General features: G+C 54.6%; 8 protein-coding genes across 8 annotated transcripts; 4 read left to right on the top strand and 4 right to left on the bottom strand.

The window, feature by feature from the left end:
* Positions 1 to 703: 703 nt before the first annotated feature.
* BROUX77_007981 (uncharacterized protein) lies at positions 704 to 2,855 on the top strand (the record flags this gene model as incomplete). Its single annotated transcript, XM_073753134.1, has 4 exons — positions 704 to 809; positions 886 to 1,102; positions 1,203 to 1,265; positions 1,331 to 2,855. The coding sequence occupies 4 exons, from the start codon at positions 704 to 706 to the stop codon at positions 2,853 to 2,855; spliced, it is 1,911 nt and encodes a 636-aa protein (XP_073602274.1).
* A 371-nt stretch (positions 2,856 to 3,226) lies between these two features.
* On the top strand, positions 3,227 to 5,168 carry BROUX77_007980 (uncharacterized protein; the record flags this gene model as incomplete). The annotated part of the gene is made up of 2 exons (XM_073753133.1): positions 3,227 to 4,485; positions 4,553 to 5,168. 2 exons carry the CDS (start codon positions 3,227 to 3,229, stop codon positions 5,166 to 5,168), a joined length of 1,875 nt encoding a protein of 624 aa, XP_073602273.1.
* A 1,170-nt stretch (positions 5,169 to 6,338) lies between these two features.
* BROUX77_007979 (uncharacterized protein) lies at positions 6,339 to 6,820 on the bottom strand (the record flags this gene model as incomplete). Its single annotated transcript, XM_073753132.1, has 2 exons — positions 6,339 to 6,413; positions 6,680 to 6,820. 2 exons carry the CDS (start codon positions 6,818 to 6,820, stop codon positions 6,339 to 6,341), a joined length of 216 nt encoding a protein of 71 aa, XP_073602272.1.
* A 3,654-nt stretch (positions 6,821 to 10,474) lies between these two features.
* Positions 10,475 to 12,050, bottom strand: BROUX77_007978 (uncharacterized protein; the record flags this gene model as incomplete). Its single annotated transcript, XM_073753131.1, has 4 exons — positions 10,475 to 10,692; positions 10,769 to 11,542; positions 11,679 to 11,808; positions 12,030 to 12,050. 4 exons carry the CDS (start codon positions 12,048 to 12,050, stop codon positions 10,475 to 10,477), a joined length of 1,143 nt encoding a protein of 380 aa, XP_073602271.1.
* A 965-nt stretch (positions 12,051 to 13,015) lies between these two features.
* BROUX77_007977 (uncharacterized protein) lies at positions 13,016 to 16,564 on the top strand (the record flags this gene model as incomplete). Its single annotated transcript, XM_073753130.1, has 2 exons — positions 13,016 to 15,523; positions 15,584 to 16,564. 2 exons carry the CDS (start codon positions 13,016 to 13,018, stop codon positions 16,562 to 16,564), a joined length of 3,489 nt encoding a protein of 1,162 aa, XP_073602270.1.
* An 854-nt stretch (positions 16,565 to 17,418) lies between these two features.
* BROUX77_007976 (uncharacterized protein) lies at positions 17,419 to 18,761 on the bottom strand (the record flags this gene model as incomplete). The annotated part of the gene is made up of 4 exons (XM_073753129.1): positions 17,419 to 17,570; positions 17,631 to 17,976; positions 18,069 to 18,088; positions 18,722 to 18,761. 4 exons carry the CDS (start codon positions 18,759 to 18,761, stop codon positions 17,419 to 17,421), a joined length of 558 nt encoding a protein of 185 aa, XP_073602269.1.
* Positions 18,762 to 19,741: 980 nt separating this feature from the next.
* Positions 19,742 to 20,881, bottom strand: BROUX77_007975 (uncharacterized protein; the record flags this gene model as incomplete). The annotated part of the gene is made up of 1 exon (XM_073753127.1): positions 19,742 to 20,881. One exon carries the CDS (start codon positions 20,879 to 20,881, stop codon positions 19,742 to 19,744), a length of 1,140 nt encoding a protein of 379 aa, XP_073602268.1.
* Positions 20,882 to 22,521: 1,640 nt separating this feature from the next.
* BROUX77_007974 (uncharacterized protein) lies at positions 22,522 to 24,863 on the top strand (the record flags this gene model as incomplete). Its single annotated transcript, XM_073753126.1, has 2 exons — positions 22,522 to 22,615; positions 22,672 to 24,863. 2 exons carry the CDS (start codon positions 22,522 to 22,524, stop codon positions 24,861 to 24,863), a joined length of 2,286 nt encoding a protein of 761 aa, XP_073602267.1.
* Between the last annotated feature and the right edge of the window lie 428 nt (positions 24,864 to 25,291).

Genomic DNA, 25,291 nt, shown 5'->3' with positions numbered 1-25,291 from the left:
AACGACCGGCGAGACACCTGCCTTGAACGCAAAGCCGCCCGAAAATCTTCCGGCCCTGATTGGCCGAGACAAGGGATGAAAGGTGCCCATGGTAGTCTGCAGTTGCCCCCAGCCCCATTTATTGTTATTTTATCACCGTGTATTATGTATCCCCTTTAGGCTTGTTCTCCCTTCCTCCTCCTCCAAAATGCATACAAAAGGCAATGTCCAGAGAAGAAAAAAAGGGGGGGCAACCTAAAAAAAAACGAACAAAGACAAACTGCAGTCATTATTTTCCTCCCTGCCCGTTCTTTGCGTCGTGCTTGCCCTGGTTTCCTTCTCACAAATTTCTTCACACTTCTCAACCACCGCCCCCATCACGAACCTTCCAAGTGCACTTTTCAGCAACCCGCTCCCAACTCGGTGTCTCTTGAATTGGCTTCTCTTCTACTAAGACGCAAAAGAAAAAGAAGACCAAATCCCACTTATACCCGTGCCGCCAGCTCGAAACGCAAAGACCAAGCCCTATCCCGGCGCCCGCCCCCCCTTCGACTTCGAAACCATTCAACAATTTACACTAGCGGCATTGCCTCCCTCCCGCCTGCCAACTCCGCTGGCCATTCCCTGTGACCGACTGCGCGTCTTGCCGCTCCGCTCCGTGGACCGCTGCCACTGCCGCTGCTATTTTTGAGGCTTTCCCTCGGGCCTTCGCGTTGTCGCCGCCATGCAATCGCCATGTCCTCGGTCGAGTGATCCTGGCTTCTTCCAGGAAATGCCCGTGCTGGAAAACCAATACTACGATGATGTCGTCTTTCAGCGCGCTCTCAATCGTACGCACCCCACCCCGCCTCGCCGTGGATGTTCCCTTGACTCGCCTGCTAACAAATTCCCCCGCTGCCCTGATAGTCTTTGTTCCCCAGAGTCTCGTTTCCGACACCCGGCCAGACCTCGTCCAGCTGGGCCGTGACGTCATCGCACCAAGTATCTTCGAATGGATATCAGATGCAGAGAGACATAGCCCCGACATACAAGGACTCCGTCCGCATGCTTTGGGACAGCCAAATTCACAGCCTGATGTTGGGGAGGGATGGCGGAGGTTGCATGCCTTTGGCCAGTCGCGTGGGTAAGTCTCTATCGGCCAGCCGCTTCCATGCCGCTGTCTGTGTTCATGTCTTTGCCCTGGGAGGAATTCCTTTGCTCATACCGACTTTCCACATCTTTAGCTTGGTGGCTTGCGGCTACGAGAACAAGAGGGGTCCGTTTGACCGTGTCATCCAGTTCCTAAGGTATGCAGTAATCCCTTTGTCTTCCGTCCCCTCCAAACACCCCGCTTACCATCCCGGGCACGCAGGTTTCACCTCTGGGAAGCTTCCAATGCCAACGTTGTATGCGTCTCGGCAATGCAAGATGGCGCTGCCCGTCTCCTCCAGAAACACCTCTCAGATCCCGCCCTTGACCCTACGCGCCGCACAGTCTTCCAAAACGCCTTTGACCACCTCACATCACGCGATTCGTCATCCGCGTGGACCACTGGTCAATGGGTGATTGAGCGATCAGAAGATAGCGATCTTTCCGACACAGAAACAATAGCCACGAGAACATGCGAGGAAGGCTCTGCAAGTACAGCAGACGGCGTGCCCCTCGGGCCCTGGTCTTTGTCAGGCTGCAAATGGATCTCCAGTGCAATAGACTCGCAAATCGCCATCGTTCTCGCCCGCACCGAAAACGGCCTCAGCACTTTCCTCGCCCCGCTGCACCGCGTCAACTCCGCCTCCCTGTCTGCCGAAATCAACGGCGTGCGAGTGCTCCGCCGCTCGGACAAGGCCGGCATGCGATCGCTGTCCACGAGCGAGCTGGAGCTCGACGGCATGCGCGGCTGGTTGATTGGCGGAGAAGGCCGTGGCATCAACGAGATGGCCGTCATCCTCAACATTACGCGCGTGCATTCAGCTATTGCTGCCATGGGCTACGTCGGCCGCGGCCTGGCTATTGCTAAGGCCTATGCGCGCGTGCGCACCGTCCGCGCGTCCCGCGGCAAGCGCACGTTTCTCGCGGAAAATAGCCTCCACCTCAACACGCTCGCCAACATGACAGCCGAGTACCAGGGCCTGATGCTGCTGAGTGTGTACAGCGCGTACGTGCTGGGTCTTTCCGAGCACCTCGACGCGCCCCAAGTTGACGCGGCAGCCGCGGCCGAGACGGCCGCCACAAACCCCATCCTCGCGCCGCTGACGCCGCCGGTCGAGCTGGTTGCGCCGCTGCTGCGCGTGCTGACGCAACTGACCAAGGCGTACGTGTGCAAGCACGCCATCCCGATCCTGTACTCGTGCATGGAAGCCATGGGCGGCGCCGGGTGCCTGCACGCCGACGCCGCCGAGTCGCTCAACGTGTCACGCATCTACCGCGACTGCAGCGTGCTGGCTGTGTGGGACGGCACGACGGACGCGCTGTCAGCCGACTTTGTGCGCACGCTGACGCACGCGCGCAGCGGCGCCGCGGCGCGCGCCGCGCTGGACCACGTGGTGCGCCAGATGTGGGCGCTGGTGCGCGGCGCCTGGGACATTGAGTACCGGCCGGTCGTGGCGTGGGAGGACGTCAAGCGCACGCTGGCGAACCACACGCCCGAGCAGCTGGCGGCGCAGGCGCGCCAGCTGCTGTTTGATACGGCCGAGGCGCTGATTGTCCTGATGCTCAAGGTGGCGGCGATGGAGGAGAAGACGTCGGCGTCAAAGGACATTTTCTCGCGCTTTGTGGAGAGCAAGCGGCTGGTGTCGGATGAGAAGCTGCGCCCGTGGACGGTGGTCCAGCGGCTGGCGCGGGATCAGACGGTGGTCTATGGGGGTATTGTGGACGAAGATGTTCAGCCCAGATTGTAGGTAGACAGCACTACGTATATGTACACTGATGATTGTGCCAGGCTTTGAAGCCACAGACATTGAAGCTGCCATGCATAAGTTTAGATGACCTTGTGAATATCGTAAAGCCGTTGATTTAAAAGACCCTTGCAATAAAATGACACGTGATAGTAGGGTTCACCTGCAAATGGGCCAATCAGAAGCCGCTGATTTTTACCTGGTCTGGCAACACTCCTGAATGATGTGAACATTGCATGACGCTTCTCTTGCACCAGACATAGCAAGCTCCGCACTAAACGAGAACACTTCTACGCTGCCCAGTCCTCGGCCATTCATAACAAGTGACAGCCAACCGCAGAGCAACAAGCCAAACAATCAGACCAGCTCCGTGGATGAACAAAGCGCTTGCTGCTCTATATACTACCGCCACAATCTCACTCCAGGCCTCTCTGTGCTCCAAGCTCTCGCTCCTGGTACTATCACGTCTAGTCTTCCCGCGCTCACCGACGACTGGGCGCGCATCTGACTCTGCATCCGCACGACCGCCTGCGCTCCGCATGTCGCACACGGGCGAATACTCGCGCTTCTTCGCCGCAGGGCCTACCGCCGGCGCAGCCATGCCTTCTCGACGAGTCACACGATCCCAGCGAGCCACGGGCGAAGCTAGCGCCAATACCAGCGCTGGCACGACGACGACGACGACGTTGCCGTCTTCGCCTGTACGCAAAGCTAAACGCAAACCTGAGACTTCGCCGCCCGTCTCGCCGCCCGCCCTCCCACTTCCACTGCGCACACGTACGCGCACGCGCGCGACGCGCAGTTCCGCCGCGCCAGCGCCGGTGGTGAAGAGCGAGCAGATAGCAGATATCGAGGACTTTGCGTCCAGTGCCAGCCGGCCGCGCCGGGCGACCAAGCGGGCGCGCGTGGGTGCTGAAGCGCGTGCGCCACCGGCGTCGCGGCAGGACAGCGCGGCTACCGACGACGACGATGACGACAGTGGAAACGATGTCGCGAGTGGGAGTGGAAGCGATGCTGGGTATGAGCAGGAGCAGGATAGCCCCAGCGCAAGCGAGCTGTCTGCGCCGCCGTCGAGCGACGAGAGCGATGGCTACGTCAGCGGCGGCGGCGGCGCGGCGAAGAAGAGCGCAAAGACACGTTCGCGCGCGACAGCCCGCGGAGATGGCAGGTCAGTAGCAGCAGCCGGCGGCGGCAGCAAGGCGCGCGCGCGCAAGCCTGCGCGCAAGACCAAAGCCGAAGCTGACGCCAAAGAGGCACGCTCTCCTCTTCCCGACATACCCGCCAGCGGCAGCGAGCCGCCGCACTGGCGCGAGCTGTACGCGCTCGTGCTGCAGATGCGGCAGCCGGGCGGGATAGCCGGCAACGCGGCAGTCGACACGATGGGCTGCGAGCGGCTGGCGGACCGCAGCGCGAGCGCGCGCGACCAGCGCTTCCACACGCTCGTGTCGCTGATGCTGTCGAGCCAGACCAAGGACACGGTCACGTCGGTGGTCATGAAGAGGCTGCAGACGGAGCTGCCAGGCTACGGGCCTGGCGCGCCGGCGGGGCTGAATGTGGAGAATGTGTTGGCGGTGGATGCGGCGCTGTTGAATGAGATGATATGGGCGGTGGGGTTCCATAACAACAAGACGAAGTGGGTTTTTTTTTTGTTTTTCCTTTTTTCTTTCCTTCTGCTCATTGCTAACGTCACTCCTTTACAGATATATCAAGCAGACCGCCGAAATCCTGCGCGACAAATGGCACAGCGACATCCCCGACACCATCGCCGGGCTCACATCGCTCCCCGGCGTCGGCCCCAAGATGGCGTACCTGTGCATGTCGCACGCCTGGCACCGCACCGAAGGCATCGGCGTCGACGTGCATGTGCACCGGCTGACAAACATGTGGGCGTGGCACCGCACGCGCACGCCCGAGGAGACGCGCGTGGCCCTGCAGCGCTGGCTCCCGCACGACCGCTGGGCCGAAATCAACTGGCTGCTCGTCGGCTTTGGCCAGACCGTTTGTCCGGCTGCGGGCAGGAACTGTGGCGGCTGTGATGTCGGCTTGGCCGGCCTGTGTGTGGCGGCGGACAAGAAGAAGGTCGCTGAGGGCTTGAAGTGGGCGACATTGGGCCGCGAGAAAACTGAAGATGACATGAAAGCCGAAAAGAAGATGGAAGGGAAAGCGGAAGGCGAAGCGGAAGGAAAGGCGGTCAAGCTGGGCGGTGTGGGGGCTACAGAGGACAAGAAAGATGTCAAAACACCGATCAATGATGAGGTCGATCACAAGCAAGATTTCAAGGATGGAACTATTAGAGTCAAAAAAGAACAGGACTAAGAGCTTTGTATCTTCGTCTTTTTGCAATCAATCGCGCCAACGAACATTCACATAAAAGATTCACGAATATAGTAAGAAATGATGGTAAATGGTTTGTAATAAATAGTAAATGACGTAATAGACAATCAGCAAATCAAAAGACTCCGGCACATGGCAAAACAACCCGCCTATGATGAGTGCAAACAAAGGCTCCATAAAAATCAATGACAAAAATAACAACTATACGGCTAAAAAGCGTCAAGCCCAAGGGTTTCAGACTTTTTCATAGCACACGAAAAGGAGGCGCTCAGCAAAACCAAACCAACAGATGAAAACGAAAAGAGGCACATTGTGGTCCGATATGGATACAATAGTGCGACAGGAATAATAGGCGGCAGATGCAAGGAATGCCCAAGCTACTTGACGCAGATAAAGAGGCCTAAATAATATATGGAGTGCGGACATGCGATAGGATCGGACTTGGGCGATAAGAGGGCGGAAGCTGGGGGAGCGAAATCCTTCCAGGCCCCATGTACTGGGATTGCTGTGGGCCCGCCTCTGATAACTGCGTAGGTGGCTTGGGCGTCCATGGTAGGTAAAGACAAGCAAGCGAGCCAAATGCAAATGACGCAAGGGCGGAGTTGACAATTGAAGGCGACAGAAAGGAAGCGAGCGCAGACTGTGTGTGCGGAAGCAGACGAGTATGCGAAGTGACAAAACAAATAGCAAGAGACAAAAGATGCGGCAGATTCAGCACTTGAAACTGCGCTCTAGATGTGTACTAAGTAGATCCGAGCGTAATGAAATAAAAGAGCAGACACGAAATAATTGGCCGGACCCCAACAAAAGTGTGTGGATTGGACCGACGCACAAGGATAAGGCACATGACAACGTGCCCGCCTACATGGGACTGTCCGTCATTGGGAGGCTCGTGAGGTGGATGATAGCAGGATATAGCATGTGACTCATGGCCTCTGCTAAACAGCCAAGCCTTCGTACAACAAGTCCGGCTAAACGGGTCTTGTGGTCTTGAAAAAACACAAGCGAATGCGGCCCCCTTTGGCAGCTGCCGATCGCCTCAATACTGAGGAATGCGGCTGTAGACTTGGGTGGGAATTGTGTAATGTTCCTCGTGTCAATACACAAATCGCAGCCGTGGATCCCGCTCAGTAGTCGTCGTAGTCGGTTTCGTTAAACACCCTTGACGACAGCGGTGCGCTCGGCAATGAGTTGGGCAGCGTTTTGCTCGTGAGATTGCTTTTTGCACTGCAAATCGATGAAGAGAAGGAGTCAGTAAACAACTCGGGATTCTCAAGGGCATCGTGAAGACCAACAAGCCACCACTGGGGAGATCTAGGGGCAGAGAAGGAAGCAGGCGGGGAGCGTCTTTTGTGTCTACGCTGATGATGGCGTTTCTTGCGGTGGACTCCGGCATCCGTAGACCGGGGAGTCTTGGAAAGCGACAAGGACGACATCATCTCGCTGGCAGTGGGGGGCGTGTGGGTAGAAGGCTCAGGGTTGGATCTACTTACATCCTCAAGACCAGAGCATTTGTGGTCTTCGAGAAGGCGGTGCTTGCCGCAGAAGTGACCGTGGCAGAAGCCGCAGTCGCCGACGATGCGCTGGGCAGCGTCACGGCATTGCTTGAAGGTGCAGCGAGTCTTCTTGGCCATTGTGGAAGAGGGTCAAGCAAAGAAAGGGACGAAGAGTAGAGCGAGGCCGCTAAGGCAGGAGGGCGAGGTGAGGAATAAAGTGGGCGGAAGTAAAGGTAGCGAAGCGCAAAAGAAATGCAAATAAAGAAAGATGCAGAACAAGTAAAACAGGAGGGAAGGTTTGCGAGGCGCGGAAAGAGGGGGACAGCCAGACTTTATACGTCTAAAAGTAGAAGTGCAAACACAGCGAGACAGAAAGAGGAAGGAGAGGCCAGGCGGTGCAGGAAATTGCGGCATGGTATAGGCGCCAGGCGTCAACGAACGAGGCTATTGCCATTTCCATTGCCACGAGTGGAGTGGCAGAGGAAGAGGGAAAGTACCTATGTACGTACATACATAACCACATTGAGAACAAGTGAAACAGGCGGCTTATACATAGCTAGTTAGTTACATACATACACACATGCATAGTTGCGTATGGCATGGCACCAATGGTACTCACTTGTACTGGTACAAGGGCGGACTCGTTGAGTAAGTGGTTGGCTCGCTATTAGTCTTCCTAGACAAGAATACTATGTGTGAGCGATCCATACATGGAGCAATTATCCTTGCCTTGCCGGCCTGCAGACATGCCTACCTGCCTGCCACTATTCTTGTATTCTTGTATTCTTGTATTTTTGTATTTTGTACTCTCTGTCTGGCCCAACACAAGAAAGAACCTTTGCACCGCCCGCCGTTCTCGCCGCCTATTCCGCCCTGTCTGTTTTCTTTCTCGTCCAGCCAGGCCAGGCCAGTCCTGCCCGCCCGTGGTGCTGGCGCTACTGGGCCATGCCATGCCATGCCATGCCATGCCATGCATAGCACGACCTGTTGGGCTGTGTTCTGGCTGTTGTGCAGACGCTAGACACGAGCCTGACTCAACCTGCCCGATCTGCCCGACCGCTGCATCAAACACTGCTGCGCTGGACCGACATGTCCACGAGTAGTTGTGTAAGTATGCAACTATCGACGAGTGCCCGGGCTGGTACCTGGAGCAAGGCCTGCGTCCACCCATGTCTGTACGTACATGCATTCGTGTAGCTAGGTACATACATACATACACGCTTGTCCATCGATAGAGTGCCACACCGACATGCCGCCTAGCCAGCCGCCTCTTTTACCATGCTACAGAGACAGGTATAATGTACATACATACGAGCATGGCGCCTGAGCCTAGGGATTTTTATTCAGTCTTTTGGGTGCTGTCTTACGGGGACGGGGACAGGGACACCACACTGACTGATGATTCTTACTGGACTCACAGGCCAGTCCGTCGCTGTCTGTGTGATATGGGGTGAGCTTGCGCCTTGTTGCGCTATTATTCTCCTCTCTGACGCAGTCAAGCTTCGATCGTGTCGTGTCGGTGTTGTCTGCCAGAGACCCCGGCTTTATCAGCCATGTTGCAATGGGTGCATAATAGGCGGGTGAGAGGGTGGCTGTATCTGCACAAGTCCAGACTACATATGCATGTACATAGTTGCAATCAAATAACGAGCATAGTTACACTGCCGTTCGGCTTGTGCTTCAGTGTCCAGCATTGCGACCCAAACGATGCACCCTTTGCCCTTGCGTGCACAAGAGAAGCCCCCCGAAAAAAAGATGAAGAAAGAAAAAAGAAAGAAAGAAAAGACTCTCGTCCACGCCGCACACTTGAAGCAAAGCAACGCAAAGTACCTGTGTACATGGCGATGAAATCTACGTGCTTGTACTTGTACTTTATCCTCCTCCCTCCTCCCTCCTCCCTCCCCCCTCCCATCCACAAATCCATATATGGCTGCTTGTTTCTCCCTGTTCTCAGCTTGGGTCTAGCACCTGGATCCTCTCTCCCCTTCCCCGGGCGGCCTGGCCGAAGGCTGGGGTGTCTTCTCTATCTTTCCATGTGTTTCTGGCAACTAACTACTGTGAGTTTGGGCTTTGGCCCAGACAATCAATCACATCATGTGCTGTGCTTGCTAGCCATATTGCTCTTGGGCCTGCTTACTTCCTTGCTTGCTTGCTAATTCGTTTCAACCGGCATCGCCCTAGGCCCACGGCTGGTTTGATTGACCCTCTTTGTTGTGCTGCTGTCTCGATGGTTCCATTCTCATTCTCAGATGTCCAAGAGAGTCTGTCTGTCTATCTGCCCTTGCGCCGGGACAATATGATACAGGCCTGGTCCCCACTTATTGTCACATGAACCGACACGTGATCTCAATTCGTTCGCACAACGTTCTCGTTCGCATCGCCTCCATCGTGAACCCTCCCCCTGGTGGTGAACCACAAGGTGGTGAACGTGTCGCGAGAGACAGTATTGCTTGGAGTTTTGGCGGCACTACAACTACAACTATGGGCTAGCTGGATGTCTCCTCGGCAAAACCAAAGCCTAATTTGGGTTTGTGTCTCTGGCTCTCTACGCTTCCGCCTCTACGTTTCTCAAGACCACCTGGCTGGCCGTCTCCGCCTCACTCTTTGCCCACTATCCGTAGTTGGTGGTTGATTGGCTGACAGGCGGGTGCGTATGACACACGTTTGTTGCATGTTGCATGCTGCAGCTGTAGATGCAGATGCAAATGCCCGTGGAGTACTCCATAGATGCAGCATCACCAACTCACCACAAGGAAAATTTCCACATGGCTGCATGATGCAGGTGCAGCCGCTGGCGCTGGCGCTGGCGCTGGCATTGTCCAAGGCGCAAGACAAATACAATCTATCTATGTATTTACATGCTCGTCCTTCTGATATGCAGCGTGTCCCTGGGCTTTGGTCGCCCGTGAGACATTTAGCTGCACACTGCTCTCCTTCAAACCACGTCACCAAGTGTTGCCTTTGGAACAGACCACCATTCCGGCACACTGCCCGACCCGACCGCAACTGGCTCTTAATTCCAGTGTTTTATCTGTTCTTGCTCACACAAGCCAAACAACCACAACCAGCGGCAGACAAGGGTCCTCCTGCGAGCCGCCCTCTGTAGTCCAGTCTCCTCACTCCCAGTACCAGTACTTGCATATACATACTACAACGAGTTACTCGTAGTTATTCCAGTGGTAATACAAGCTTATCGTATCGCCTGGCCCGTGGATCTCCATCAGCTCAAACTGGACCCGTCCGTTTTGGTGCTAGTCTGCGGCTAGGTATCCCGGCCGGAATCTCCAGTTGTACAAGTATAGACACATAGTTGCAAGGAAAATAAAAAGAATGTTGAGTTGTTTTTCTTCGTCTCCGTATCCTGCTAGTCAATGACGTAAGACTAACACTTCTTGTCGTCTTATTTAGCGAAGAGTTGACGATGGGTCTGACGTATTCTCACGGCTGTTGACAGCTGCCGCCAGCTGTCGACTGACATCTCCTACCTCGTCTCTACTCTACTACATGCCACACACATGACGTTCTAAGCTTTTCTTGTAAGAATTCTGAAAGTCGGTAGCATTGACTCATCGTGTGTTTCTTTCTGGAATAGCTAACTAGTTGATTAGAAATGAAATACGAGCGCACCCAGATTAGCCTCTAGGGTTTTCCTCTGAGTGGCTAGTTGATTCTGGTTCTGGCAAAAACATGACCCAAGTGACAATGTGATGTGATGCATGCGAAAATACGGACCGCCAACTGCGGATCGCCAGTTTGCCACTTGTCCCTATCCTCCAACCATCTCTGTCCACTCTAGTTGCGCATGTCAACAACAGCACGGATGCAATCGCCCGAATGCATCACCTCGAAAGCGTTGTTCATCTCACTAAACACCTTGCGGTGCGTGATGAACTCGTCAACCTTGAGCTTGCCGTCGAGGTAGTCCTGCACCAGTCCGCCCATCTGTGAGCGGCCCTTGACGCCACCAAAGGCGCAGCCCTTCCACACACGGCCAGTGACAAGCTGGAAGGCTGTTGGAGAAAACGACTGTTAGCACTAGCTCTTATAATACGCGCAGAAACAACAACGGGGAAGCAGTATACTTACGGCGGGTGCTGATCTCCTGACCGGCAGCAGCAACGCCAATGATGATGGACTGACCCCAGCCCTTGTGGCAGGCCTCAAGCGCCGCACGCATAACGCTGACATTTCCAGTGCAGTCGAATGTGTAGTCGCAACCACCGTCCGTCATCTCAATCAGCTTCTCAGCAACCGTCTGGCCCTTGAGCTCAGTAGGGTTGACAAAGTCAGTAGCACCAAACTTGCGAGCCCATTCCTCCTTGGCTGGGTTGACGTCGACAACGATAATCTTCTCGGCCTTGTTCATCACAGCACCCTGCACAACCGACAGACCAACACATCCAGCGCCGAAAACGGCAATGTTGGAGCCCTCTTCGACGGCGGCCGTGATGCGCGCAGCGCCATAACCAGTCGTGATACCACAGCCCAGCAGGCACGTGCGGTCCATGGGGGCGTCAGGCTGCACAGCAACGACCGAGATGTCGGCAACGACGGTGTACTGCGAAAAGGTCGACGTGCCCATAAAGTGCAGGAGGTCCTTGCCCTTGCACTTGAAGCGGCTGGTGCCGTCGGGCATGACACCCTTGCCCTGCGTGGCGCGGATCTTGCCGCACAGGTTGGTCTTTCCGGACTTGCAAAACTTGCACTCGCCGCACTCGGGAGTGTACAGAGCGACGACGTGGTCACCGGGCTTGACGTTGGTCACACCCTCGCCGACCGACTCGACAATACCAGCGCCCTCGTGGCCCAGGACGACGGGGAAAGCACCCTCGGGATCCTTGCCGGAGAGCGTGTAAGCGTCTGTTCAACGGCGTTAGAAGACCAGTATCATTAATGTGTCTGTGGGACTGAAATTTGGGGGCGGTTTGGCGATATCGGGGCTGTGGCTTCGTGTGTTCGGCGTTGTGTGCGTCTGACGCGGGAATCGCAAACGTACCGGTATGGCAGACACCAGTGTAATGGATCTGGATACGGACCTCGTGGGCCTTGGGAGGAGCAACCTCGACATCCTCGAGGCTCAGGGGTGCACCAGCCTCCCAGGCAACGGCGGCCTTGCAGGTAATGGTCTGTAGTAGGAGACGAGTAAACGCAGTTAGTAACATTGACAAGCGGAACGCCGGTTGGCCTCTGGCCCATGACGCTGTCGGATGGGCCGCAGCTGGTCTTTGCCCCCAGCCACGCACCGGCTGGCCAGCTAAACCCGGTGCGGCACATCACAGAGCGGCGGCGCTGGGCCAAACGCAGACGGCGGGTCTCACGATAGATTGGCGGGGCAGTCGAAACGGACCTTTCCAACGGTATCAGCCATTGCTTGTTGTGTGCAAATATGCAAGAGGGTATCACAGAAGAAAAAGGAATAGACGCCTCGCAGAGACAGAGAATTGAAGCGTAAGGAAACAAGAAGTGAGAAAAGATAATTAGCCGAAGCGAGAAACGCAATTCTTTTCAAGGCGGCGATTCAGAAGCGTTTGGCTGGAGCTGCTGTGCGGGGACAAAGACTTGGCGGTGGGTTTGGCCAAGGATGATGACGGTCCAAGCAGCAGCCAGCGCCTCTCTCTAGCACCTTATAAACGTATTTACAGTGGTGATAGCTATTGTTACAGAGGCTATAGCTGTTGTTAGCTAGTATATGGCTACTAAAGCACCAGCTGTATCTACTGTAAGACCTCGGCTACAGCATGGCCAGTATTTCTATACGCCGTCTCTCTATTGCGTATACAACTGCCGCTCAGCAGCACTCCCCTCCAAACGCAGGTTTACCGCGGATATGGTGGGGCAGGGAAGGTCGGCCGGCAGATACACGAGAGAATCTAGGGTTTGCAACCCCGTTTCGAACAAGCATTAGTTGCAGACCCTACTCCCAGACCCTCAAGTCCCCATCTCACCGATCCCTCCACCGAGAAGCTCACCGACAATCCTGCCTCCCAGCAACCACGACGCGTTTTGCCAACCAAACAAAAGCACGTACAGGAAAAACTTCACCACCATGCCGCCATCGCAATTCTGAGCTGTCCCCTGGTCTCCGCTGTCCCATCAAGACAACCCTAATTTATTCCTGTCCTAGCGCCCTCAATCCATCCTCTTTCTCCTCCTCGAATGGTCGTCTGCTTCTAAACCCTGGCCCTGCCCTGTGTCCTTGTCGCTGTCTTCGCTGCCCAGACGACGCTTGACGCCAAAACAGCCTTGTCCACCCAATTTATCGGCCAGGATCACGCCGCATACCCTACCCTAGCTCTTTTTTTTTCTGGCAGAATTTCCACAGCCTTGTCTACCATGTCCTTCAAATTCTCCCTCCCAGACGACCCCGAGCTGCCCTCCACGCCCGACTCCTTCAACCGCGACTCTGGAGCCCCATTCTTCTTTGGCCCCGAACCCTCCACCACCCCCGCCGCTCCGCCTCCGCATCCCGAACCGCCAGTGACCGCCTCGTCTCAGCCGGCCGGAGCTCGCTCATTGTTTCTGGGAAGCTCGATACCCGACGACATGGCCTCGTCGCGTGCTGGACCCGGCTCCTTCTTCTCTGCCACTGGCAGCAGCAACACAGCCAACAACCGCCCGTCATTTTTTAGCAGCGCGCCTGGGAACAATGCTCGGCCACCAGCCCATCCGACGCGGTCTTCGAAGCCTTCGAGCCTGAGCAGGTCCTTTCGCGCAGAGAGCACAGACCCCGACGACGAAGATGGTAATGCCGGGTCTGCCCAACAGACGAAACTAGCCTCGAAGCCCGCAACAAAGAATACCGCGGGTACCTTTAGTCTCAGCAATCTGCTCGGCGAATCCGACGACGATGAAGAAGGCGACGACCAGGATGCCGACGGCCAGTATGACGACGACAGCTATCAAGACGATCGTGGCTACGACGACACCGACGATCAAGATGCTCTCGGCAACGACGAGCTTAAGGACCCAGTCGTGGCTGCCATGAGCGAATTCGTCGAGCGCGACATCGACGCTAACTATGACAATTACGGTAACAACGAGACGATTGAGCGATCCATTGAGGTCGACGACGACACCGAAGACGTCTTCCTCGGCATGCGCCATAGTGAAGACGGCATGGATGATGACGAGGAGGTTGTTGAGGATCTCCTATTGGCTGCGCCCGCGGCTACCAAGCGCATGAAGAAAGAGGCCGAGAGCCTTGCTCGCGCATCGCGTGTGGCCCCTGGCAAGCAGGACTTCCAGTTTGCCCAGTTATGCAAGGACGTCTATAGTGAACTCGGCTATGCCACTCTCGACTCCCCCGACATCAACACTATCGGCAAGGAAATCATTCTCAAGACCGAAGAGAAGATTGTGTGTCTGTACAACGAGGGCGTTGGTCCCGTTGATGATCTCGAAAAGCTCGACTCGTCCATGGCCCACGCTGCCATTACACTCGTCAACACCTGGAACGAATATGCTAGCCAACTGCCAAATCCCGACGAGCACGACACCACCATTGGTCCGGGTCAAGATGCCGTACCCTTCCGAAAGGCTGCCTGGGTAGCCCACCTTTTGCTCTTGATGCATCACTCGCGGTTTGTTGACGACCAGTTCAATGGCCAGCCTGTGCCGCTTCCTGAGTCACTGTTCCAGTGGATGGAGCTTCACCACAACCCCTACATCTCCCAGAGACAACAGGTGTTGAATTTCCATCCTACCCCCGCTTCCAACAGTCTGTTCTGGCAAACCATACATACAGTCCTCGTCCGCGGCCAGGTTCAGCATGCCATTGAACTTCTGGCCAATGCCAACTGGGATCAAACACAAAAGAGATCTGGCACCTGCGACTACACCGGCCGCATTTTGGGCAATATTAAAAAGGCCGTCCAGGACACCATCGACATGCTAACAGAGTGTCCTGGATCTCGCGGTAACTGGAACGTGTGGAGCAGCGAATGGTCTCTCTTCCGCGTAAACGCCCGCGCGTCGTGGGAGCGTCTCTCGCGTTTTGTCGAGGGCCGCAACCACTCCTTTGTCCCGCAAGGTAACTCCCTATTCGATACCAACTCCATGGCCGGCATGTCGCGAAAGGCTGAGAGCCAAGTGCCTTGGGAGATCTTCCAGCATCTCAACATTATCTATCGCATTGTCCAGGGCGATGAAAGCTCCATCCTGCAGACCGCCCAGGACTGGCTGGAGGCCAGCGTGGGCATCTGTGGCTGGTGGGATCAAGAGATTGACCGCCGCGGCATGCTTCGCACGTCCATGTTGAACAAGGCCGGCTCATCACAGCAGCAGAGTTATGTCGAGCGCCTGGCAGCCGCCTTCCACATGGTCCTCAACTCAGATTTCCATTTCGACATTGAAAACCACTGCGAAATCGCCACCGCCGCCATCTTCGAAGGCAACTTCACCGCTGCAATTGGCTTCCTGAGAGTCTGGTCGCTCCCCATTGCCTCGGCCGTAGCCGAGATTGGCTCGTTGGCTCACTGGCTTCCTAAGCGCGAGATCCGCGCCCCTAAAACCATGGACGACTTTGACGACATGGATCTCGAGGTGTTGGGCATGGCTAAGCAAGGCCCTGACGAGATTGACGGCATCAAGGACACTACACTTGTCATGTATGCACGCGAGCTCGCTGGTGTCGAGAACATTTCAGAAAACGAGTACGGGTGGGAAATGGCTACACATGTGCTTGGCCGTCTTGAATCCGTCAAGCTTGCCGAAGAGACGATCCGAGAGCTTCTCCACGATGTCCTAGACAACATCGATGTTGACTCTGGTGCCAGTGTAGAGCGCATTTGGAGGATATTAATGGATCTGGGAATGACTAGCTTTGCCGAAGAGAGCGCAGAGGTAAGGAATCCACCTCAAACATTGTCCCAGCTTCTCACAACAAACTAACCATCGCCACAGACATATGCCGATCTTTTGAGTCGCGACTCCACAAAATATGGCGAAGCGCTGTGGTACTACGCGCTAGCCCACAAGCCCAGTAAAGTGCGCGAAGTGCTCAACCTACTCATTTTCTACTCGCTCATGCACTCGACCGTTTTCCCGCCGGAAGAAGAGCTCGACGAGCGCTTCGAGTCTCTCCTCACCGACCGATCCACGACGCTCGAGCATCTCGCCAAGCAAGACGTCGACGCAGCCCAACTGCTCGGCCGCATGCTCAGCGGCTACGCCACGCTGCGCAAGTTCTACGAAACGCGCGATGCCGCGCTTTCCGTGCCTGCCGGCAGCGCGCGCGCCCTCTCCATCAAGCGCCAGGCCGCTACGGCGCTCGTCGCCGTCGTCGCATCGGCCGACGACAACATCCGCGGCGGCCGCTACGACCCCTCGCGCGACGCCGTCGTCAGCGAAGACTTTTTGCTCGCCCTGCTCGGCGAGGCCCTCGTGCTCGTCAACGCCTCGGCCCCCGCCGACCCCGTCATCGTGTCCGCCGACCAGATGGACGTCCTGCTCAAGGCCATCGAGGACCTGCAGACTGTCGGCGGCCGCGTGTACACGGCCTGCGTCGACTTTTTCGACTACGTCCTCGCCGCGACGCCCGGCGGGCTCAAGGGCTCGACGCCCGCCGACCTCTTGCGCACCGGCGCCCCGTCCTCTGCCACCGCCACGGGCGGCAGCAGCAGCACCACCACCACCACCTTTGTCATGGCCCCCTCGTCCATTGTCGCGGCCCAGCTCAACCGCTCGCTGTCGGCCGCCAGCGCCAACGCGGCGGCCGGCGGCGCGGCGGCGCGCCTGGCTGCCGCGCAGCGCGGCTGGGACTGGCGCGCGGGCTTGCACGTCGGCATGGGCGCCGACGAGGTGCTGCGCGTGCTGCGGCTGGGCCTGTCACGCGACCTGGCCAAGCTGTGGTTGCGCGAGGTGGATGACATGGCGGTGTTTTAGAAGTGCTTCGTGTCGTTGGCTGCTGCTGCTACTACCACTGGTCTGGTTCTTGTTCTTGTTGTTTATTGTTGTTGATGGCTTGTTCGTTTTTTCGGTATCACGTTTTTTTCCTTTTTTTTTTCTTTTTGGAAATGGGCTTCTTTTTTTCTTTTGCAACTTCAGGAGGGGTGGAGGGAGAAGGCTTCCTGACCTTCTTTTTGTTTTGTGATGTTCTCGGAGTTAACTTTTTTCTTTTCTTCTTTCCCAATCATCAATTTTCTTCCATCTTCTGTTCTGTTTGCGGCTTTACTGTTGGCATTCCCTTATCATTACATCAATTCACACAGGCCCCTTTTACTTGCAACTCTGTTGGGCTGTGTGGATTACGTCATCGGGGGGTTTACATGTGTCTCGTTGCTCCATATTACAATTACATAACACGTACACACGTTAATAAAACGGACACTCACAAAAGATTTGAAACGCACAGAGTCAGCTAATCACCATGATTCAATAGAGTAGAAGTCGCAACTATATCGTATAGGCCAGATTTGCATCGCCAATCGTGTCGCGGTCCTCCAACCATAACAGCGGCTACTATAGCTCCATGCATTACGTGGGCACGACGGCAGCCACAGAGCGTATTCGCAGCCCAGTTTCCACCATGGACATCCATGCCCAGTAGAACAAGTCATGAAACGTAAAGGAAAAGGAAAGTAAATAGAAAAAAAGAAAGAAGCACATCTCCGGGTATTTTTTATGATAGGGGAAAACAAAAAAAAACAAAGAGAACAAGAAACATCGCGCGTGCGTGCGGGCAAATGCCGTCTGTCAATCCCCTCTCCCTTGTAGGTGCTCATGCCCATTGCAGCACCTTAGTTGCTGTTGGGGCAAGCAGCCTGGACGTGGCCAGACTGCTGGCACTTGTAGCACAGCTTCTCACCGGCGGTCGACTCCTTGGGGCAATCGCGCGAGAAGTGGCCGTTCTCGCCGCAGTTGTAGCACTTGGAGCCGTTGGCGCAGTCACCTGGGGGAAGCAGTTAGTATACATGGAGGTGCTGATTCTCAGGATGCAAACCAAACTTACGAGACATGTGGCCGTAGCCGCCGCAGGAGTAGCACTGCTTCTGCTGGCTGCCGTAGCTGTTACCGCCCTGGTACGAGTTGTAGCCGCCGTAGCCACCCTGGTTGGAGTCCATGCAGTTACGGGCAATGTGGCCGGGCTTGCCGCACTTGTAGCACTCGGGGCCAGAGCCGCCAGACATGGGGCCAGGGCCGCCAGCAGTGGGGCAGTCACGCGAAATGTGACCGGCCTGGTTGCAGCGGTAGCAGGTCTTGGTGTCCTTGGGGCCCTCAGGGCACTCGCGGGAGATGTGACCCTCGTTACCGCAGTTGTAGCACTTCGGGGGAGGCTTGCTGGGGCAGTCGCGAGCCTGTCACAAAAAAAAGCAAGGGCCTGTTAGTCGATTTCCAGAGAAGGGGGATAGGGGATTACTCTTTTCTCTAAATCGCCGTCAGTTCATACCTGATGGTTGGTCGCGCCGCCTAAACTCCACAGTCAGATCATCTCCTCTTCAAACTTCACTTCACATCACCAATAAATATTGTGCAATCGACAACGACAAATCAAGCCGACGCAAAAGAAAGGGCTCAAGACGCCAGCAGCATAACAGTAGCCCGAAGAACCACCGGAAAATGGCGGCGGTGGTACACTCTGCACCGGCTGCGTAACGTTGGTCTGGCGGGCCGGACGAAATGTGGGGCATCCGGATCAGTTGGCCAATGACAACAGGCAAAAGTGCAGAAAAAAGCGTTCGAAAACGCAACGCCGTGCACGGCTCCCATTGGTCAGTTGGCCAGACGAGATTTTTCAACCAACAGCAACGGTATTCTGGTGAAGCGCTGCCGCCACCGTCGCTCCAACGAAGCTCAACTGAGCAGAAGAAAACGGCGCACTACAGCGGGCGTTTAAGCCCGTTGTAGCTTCCGGAGTGGCTTTTTTTCAGACCATTGTGCCCCAAGGCTTGGCCCAACGCAGATGGAAACCCAGGTGGTGAGAGTTGCAAAGGGAGAAAATCCCCACGCCGGCGCTTCAGACGGGCGTTTCTGGGTGGCGTGCGTCGTTCAGAAGCAAAAAAAAACATGGGCTGGTGAGCATTGCGACAGGATTCTACTCACAAGTGTAGCAAGCTCTCTGGGTAGTCGTGGGATACTCCATTGTGGCAGATGATAAAATTTTGATGGCAAAATGTGATAATGACAAGATTTCAATGCTGGGAAAGAAGGAAAGAAGACAACTAAAGAAGAGGAAAAAGGGAAGAAGAAAAGGAAAGCAAGAAAAGCAAGAAGAAAAAAAATTGAAACGGCGTGTGGCAACCCAAACGGGCCGTCCGAAAACCCGCTAGGCAGTTGCAGGCGGCTAAACTCCAGTTTGGCACTCTTTCCTTGCCTGCTGCTGGGCGCCTGCCGCAAGAAAGTTTTTTTTGCCTGGTTTGGCTGGCAGAATTGTGGAGCGTCTCTGCAGAGATTTCTGGCCGTCTCCAAGGAGCTTGCTTTTTGCAACCTTTTTCAGCTCATGGCGAACAGACAGCCTGCACGACAACCGTTTACTAACTGACACATCCCATCATCATATCTCGTTACCAGCCGCTGTTTCTTCAGGCGGTGGCAACAGCACAACTGAAGACCGCCTCGAATCTGGAGACGCAGCTGACGACGCCGATACACGCATAATACAGCGGTATCGAAACTCCAAATCCTCACTGTCAGAAAAGGCAAGCTGCGAAATCGATTCTTGCCCTTTTGACGCTGTGCCTCCCTCTTTTCAGCCACCCCGTTACCCAAACGCTGCTTTTTTCTTCTCCAACACGGATCCTGCATTAAGGCGGTCTGGGCATCTAGAACGGGCCTCTCACAAATCATAACCCTAGTAATACCTACCCTATTTGTGTTAACATCCAACCTCGGTCCTCGTTGCAACATGCATGTAACCTTGCATGCATGCTTTCAACTTCATGACACTCACTTCCCCTAGCTCGTTGGGTCCCAACACAAACATTCACACATGTAGTTCGGTAAATATTGCTTTCCAAAAAATCCAAGTGGTTTGTAATTCAAGTTATGTACAATGAAGAGTATACTGGTCTATCACCAATTCTCCGCCAACGTTATCAATAGCTGCTCTCGGACCGGAACCTTTTAAGCCAGCTTGTTGGCACGCTTGCGCATGCTGCGGCGGCGAGCGCAGTTGGAAGTCTTCGACTTGGTGGGCAGCGAAGCGCCCGAGGTGCCAGTGGAGGCAGGGTTGCTGGTCTTGGCCGGGGCAGGGGTGTTGGTAGCACCAGCCGGGGTGGAAACGGTAGAAAGGGTGGTGGGAGCGGCATACTCGGGGTCGGCAGCGGGGGTGTTGGCAGCAGCAGGGGTGTTGGCAGTAGCGGGAGTGGTAGCGGCAGCGGGGGTGTTGGCAGCGGCGGGAGTAGCGGCAGCAGGAGCGGAAGTAGAGGCAGCAGCCGACGAAGAAGCCGACGAGGAGCCACCAGTCGAGGGAGTGTTGGAAGTCTCGCCACCAGAGGCAAAACCAGTAGTGACCTCGCCATCCTCAATGTAGACACCAGAGAAGTAGAAGTCCTCATCGGTGTCCTCGTAGCCGGTGCGCTGGAGCTCCAGAACACCCAGATGCCAGTCGGCACCGTTGGACGAAGCCGTGACAGAGACAGCGTCGACGACCTTGGTCAGGGCATCGCTGCCAGTAGAGTGCCAGAAGGCAACAGTGTTGGCCGAGAAGTCAATCTCGTAGGCAATATTGTGCCACACACCGGGGGCCCACTCGGCCTTCCATTGGCTCTGAGAGTTGGCAAAGAACTGCAGGTTGGGGTTGGAAGCCTCAGACTCGCCCGAGACCCAGCCGTACTTCATCTCACAGAAGTGGCTCTCGAAGAAAGCAATCTGGTGCTCACGGAAGATGGAGGGCGCGTTGGTGTCAGAACGCATCATGGAGAAGTGGTAGGTGACCTTGCCCTCGTTGATGGCGGCGGTAGTCTGAGGAATCAGCTCAGTACGGCGCATGTTCTGGCCGTTCCAGTAAGCGGTGTTGGTCAGTGTAATCTTGGCACCCTGAGTCGAGCCAGTGTCGGCAGGGTTCTTAAAGTCGGTGCCGAGATTGACGTACTCGGTGACCTCACCAGAGCCGTGAATGTAGTACTGGTAGGGGCCAACCTGGCTGGACCACGACCACTTGTTAAGGTCGGTGCTGCTGGTCAGGTCATTGAAACGACCATCCCAAAGAATAGAGGCCAGGGCTGGGGCGCCAAGCATGAGGAGGGAAGCGAAAGACTTCATTGTGAGTAATATGTGAGATAATGAATAGAAGAAATAAAGACGATCTTCAAGAACGAATGTAGTAACAACGAATGTGTAAGTAACGAAAGAATAGCTGGTTAAGAGGAAGTAAATGAACGAATGAACAGGCGGCTAGCGCTCTGGAACTTGAAAAACAAACTTGGGTTTGGAAGAGAGAAACAAAGAGGCTTCTTGGCTTGAAGAACGAAGAGGAGAGAAAAGAAAGAGACGCTGCAACTATGCGGCAGCAGTATCTGATATAAGCCACTGGACTGGTGATGGGCGAGGTAGTTTTGCCCCCACTTTTATGTCCTGGGTCGTTTCGTCTCGTCGGAGAATTCAACATAGCGCCGCCAATCTGCAGCTGAGTGTGATTTCGCTATTGCTTCATCAAAGCGCCTTCATCTCAACTAGAAACAGGCCTGGCTGGGTCCCCCCTCGTAGCTTTTATTGACGACTGCCTGCAAGTGTACATGGAGAGTGTACATGCTCTCCCGGACTGCCGTGCCGATTAGGGTCTTGCGCCAGGGGGCCGAGAAGGGGGAGCCGTTCGAGAACCATTCTTCCTAGTCAAGGAACCACAGCATTCCGGTACCTGTCTGTGCCATCCATCTCAACTTGTTATAATAGAGGAGTTGCTCAAGTGTACATCTGAGGAGCCAAGCATCTGTCCTTGCCTGCACTTGTAAGACTGGCCAAGCTATTCTTTTGTTCCCTGGCCGCCGCTATGGCCTGCCCCACATATCCCCGTACTTGTACGGGGAGTGCAGAGGGTCTGAGAGAGGATCAATACCAAGACTACTCCGCCATGTCCGATTGTTCCTGTGGGCTCTTCGTATTTTCGATATGATACTTGGGGAAGTTTGACAAAACAGGCAACCTGAATTCGGGCAGATCTGGATTTCCTCGAAAATATCAATAGCTGCAAATCACAACACATCATCACAAGGCTCACCTCACAATGTCATCAGTATAGAGTGGATGCGTCCGTAATATTCTTAACGATCCTCCGGGATCCTGAAACACCCTAATGCCATGGTGTCCTGAGCCGGAAAACCCTAATGTCTCAGTTTGGACAAAAGAGAGGACTGGGGTCAAGGTTGCAGGGAGAGTTGGGACTGGATCAGGAGATCAGATCAGCCATTTCTGAGGACATGCTGGGTGATGATTGAGGCAGTTTTTTTTTTTCCTTTGTATGGGCGAGGATGTTGTGTTGGAAGGCTTGAGAAGGAGGAATTTCCAAAACGAAAAAAAATACACACCCAAAAATAAGGGAAAAAGAAACAACTAGAAATTTGCACAAGCAGTTTCACAAGCACATGTGCCTGCCAGCTGCCAGCTGCCAGCACCTGGGAGCCCAGTCCCCACTCTACGTGTCCGCCTATCTGGTAGAACCTCTTAACGCGCTTCCATCACAACGTGACGTGTTGTGGACTTCTGCTTAGCAACCAAACCACCACACACCTAGCAAGCAGTGTTTACCAACGGCTTCATACACATACATTTACTTGTAACTAGCTATAGAATGCATGCTTATGTGTGAGGTGTCTATAAAATCATAGTTACAGCGCTTTCGGTCCGGACGTCTCCTAATCAAAGCTTCAGCACAGCATGATTTCATGACTTGATAGACTTCCTCCATGTCGTTGTCTAGTTGGCATGAGAGGGGCCGTCCAGCCCTTTTCGAAGCTTTGGCTGCAGTATGTGACAAGATTGAAGAAGAACTAGAAGTCGGTATGGTATTTCCTGAATCAACCCCCACAGAGCACCACGGTTGACAAAATATTTAGAGGTCCACAACAAAGCCAACACATGTAAACATAATCTCAAGCCAGGAGAACTTGAAGCCCTTCAGGCTCGTGCTATCGAGGCCGACCGTCTGGAGAAGGACAACCACCGTTTACGAGAGGCATTATCAAGGCTCCAGAAGGAAAACACCATTCAAGAATCATCAGCAGGCCTTCGCCGCACAGCTGCCCCTGCCGCAAATACGACGGTATCAGCGACAACTCCAGCTCCTCCCATCCCAGACGCCAGCACAACGGCCAATATAATCAAGCTGGAATCCAGCCTACGGACATTGAAGAAAAACTTCTTAACTGCTAAAGAATCCCTCATTAAGCGCAAGAATGAACGGGATCAATGGATCGAGTACTCCAAAAATCTGGAAAGGAAAGTCGCCAGCCTGAAAACGAGGTTGAAAAAAAATCAACCCACTACCACATCGGCTCCCGGGGCTGTGGCCGGAGCTGGGGCTGCAGATAGTGGACCAGTGGATAATAAGGCAAACGATGGCTTGGTCATCCCCAGCACAAGCTTCAACATCCATAATATAGGATCAGGTGGTAACAGCGGCATCAGTAATGCCGTGGGTGTTGAGGCAGGCGAATTCGACTTGCCCCCCATATCAAGCATGGTACCTCCACAGTCTACCCTGCATGAAGAACGAATATGTGATAGCCAGCCACCAGATGAAGACGACACCATGACCTCAGATGGTGCCATAGACTCGGCTACACAGAACCTCCCTGTCCTTCCGACAGCTCTACCAGTTTTATACGACGTGGACATGAAGAATGAACCGTCGTCAGATGGTGGAATTCAAGTTGTTGAGGAACGTGCTGTCAAGAAACGCAGATACAATGACGAAGAAACGGGCAAGTCGCCCGCCATATCGCGAATAAAAGATGAGCACTTATCCGATCCGCTTTCCAGTGCAGATGTACATGCATTTAGCCCACAGGAGAGCGTTGATCTAGACAATGTTGGTATTGCTGTTGAAACTCCCCGCAAAGGCCGGTCCCAGGATGATCTAGTGTGTAGCCTCAATGTCGAGGTGTACTCATCCCAAGTCTCAGTAATCCCCGACTCTCCACATCAGACTACGCTGGATGAACACAAACCGACTACTCGGCCACATTCGGGGATTTCTCGACCATGCATAGCAGCTATAAGTCCACCCACCAGGTCTACCAAAACACCTATTCAAGGACGAACAGCGCATCCTTTGCTTGAAACTAGGACAAATGTTAGCACACCCGTGACAGCAGTCAAAACGGGACGGCCTTTGCCTCGAGGCTTTGATTTTGATTCTGCATCCCCTCTCCAGAACCATAGCACGGGGGTCATAAGAAGAGAAGGTAGGCGCAGCTCTCTTAGTGCTCTCAATACAGGCTGCACAACCTCAAATCATGCGCCTGATGCTCCAGCTTCACGTGTATCGCGCCCAGAAACTGGCGGAAGCAACACTTTGGTCGACCTCGATGTCCCTGAACCTCGACAACTACCATTTGACAACATGCCTATCGCCCGTTCAAGTATGAATCAGTCGTTTCATGAAGAACCGGAGTACACTTCGCGCCGGAAAGATAGCACCAAGAGAGCCCGTGGACTTAACATATCCTTCTCGGGGACTCTGGAGGCTACTACAACAACGCCACGTACTGGAACTATTCGCAACAAGAAACCCCATGAACTCCGACCAGAAGACTTCAAAATCAACCCAAAGTTTAACGGCGGGCACAATTACGCCTTTTCGGAAGTTGTGCGTGGCCGATCGGAGCGGGCGGCTCTGCCCGGCTGCACTGACCCTACATGCTGTGGACAGGATTTCCGTATGCTCGCACGATCAGAGCGCGGAATAGCGCCGCGGACAACAGAGCAGTATGCGAATGACAAGATATATTTGGAAAAGTACCTCGGCGATGACTGCTTCCGGCTGTTTGGCATGACACGCGAGGAGATGGACGAGCTGTGGGTTGAGGCCAAGGCTAAGGAGCTGGCAGATCGATGGGGCAAGCATCGCCACCGGTTTGCGCGCATGAAGTCACCCCCGGGTTTCTGGAACCCAGACTTTCCGACTACGCAGGAGGTAGAGGACGAGCGAGAGGAGGCGGGTAAGCGTAGACTACAAGAGGTTGAGGGACGATATCGTGAAGCAATGCGTCCTGGAGGACGATGGATATTTAGAGACGAGGAGTAGATTTTAGATGGTTAATAATAGGGTTAGGGTATATATATAGAAGACACAACATTAACTGCACGTTTAGAAGTAGTTACAAAACACAAGTAGACAAGTATATGGATACATGCATAGACGGCCGGCCATTGGTTGGCAGGCTAGGACCTGGGGCTCCGCTGAAAATTTAGCAGGCAACTGGCAGACTGGTGAGCAACCACCAGCGGGGTTGGTGACAGTTACAGCACATCGTTAGGGCAGCCTTGCGATCACAGCCTTGTGGGAACCCTTAATTTTTCATCTCCACCCTCTCCGAGTCTTTGAGGGCATCCTCCAATACTGTGCCCCTGGCGTCTGTTAGCTTGTCCCCTGCGCCGTCTGGTTTTCACGGTTGATTTTTACGCGACGTCTCCGCTGCGTCTTCTTTGTCATCTACAACTGGCCAGATATCC

This window comes from Berkeleyomyces rouxiae (assembly GCF_048999995.1).
Source record: "Berkeleyomyces rouxiae strain 22BRR77 chromosome Unknown BrBRR77_ptg000012l, whole genome shotgun sequence".
Taxonomy (NCBI): domain Eukaryota; kingdom Fungi; phylum Ascomycota; class Sordariomycetes; order Microascales; family Ceratocystidaceae; genus Berkeleyomyces; species Berkeleyomyces rouxiae.
The sequence above is the reverse complement of the archived record's forward strand: the minus strand, read 5'-3'. Positions and strand labels throughout refer to the sequence as shown.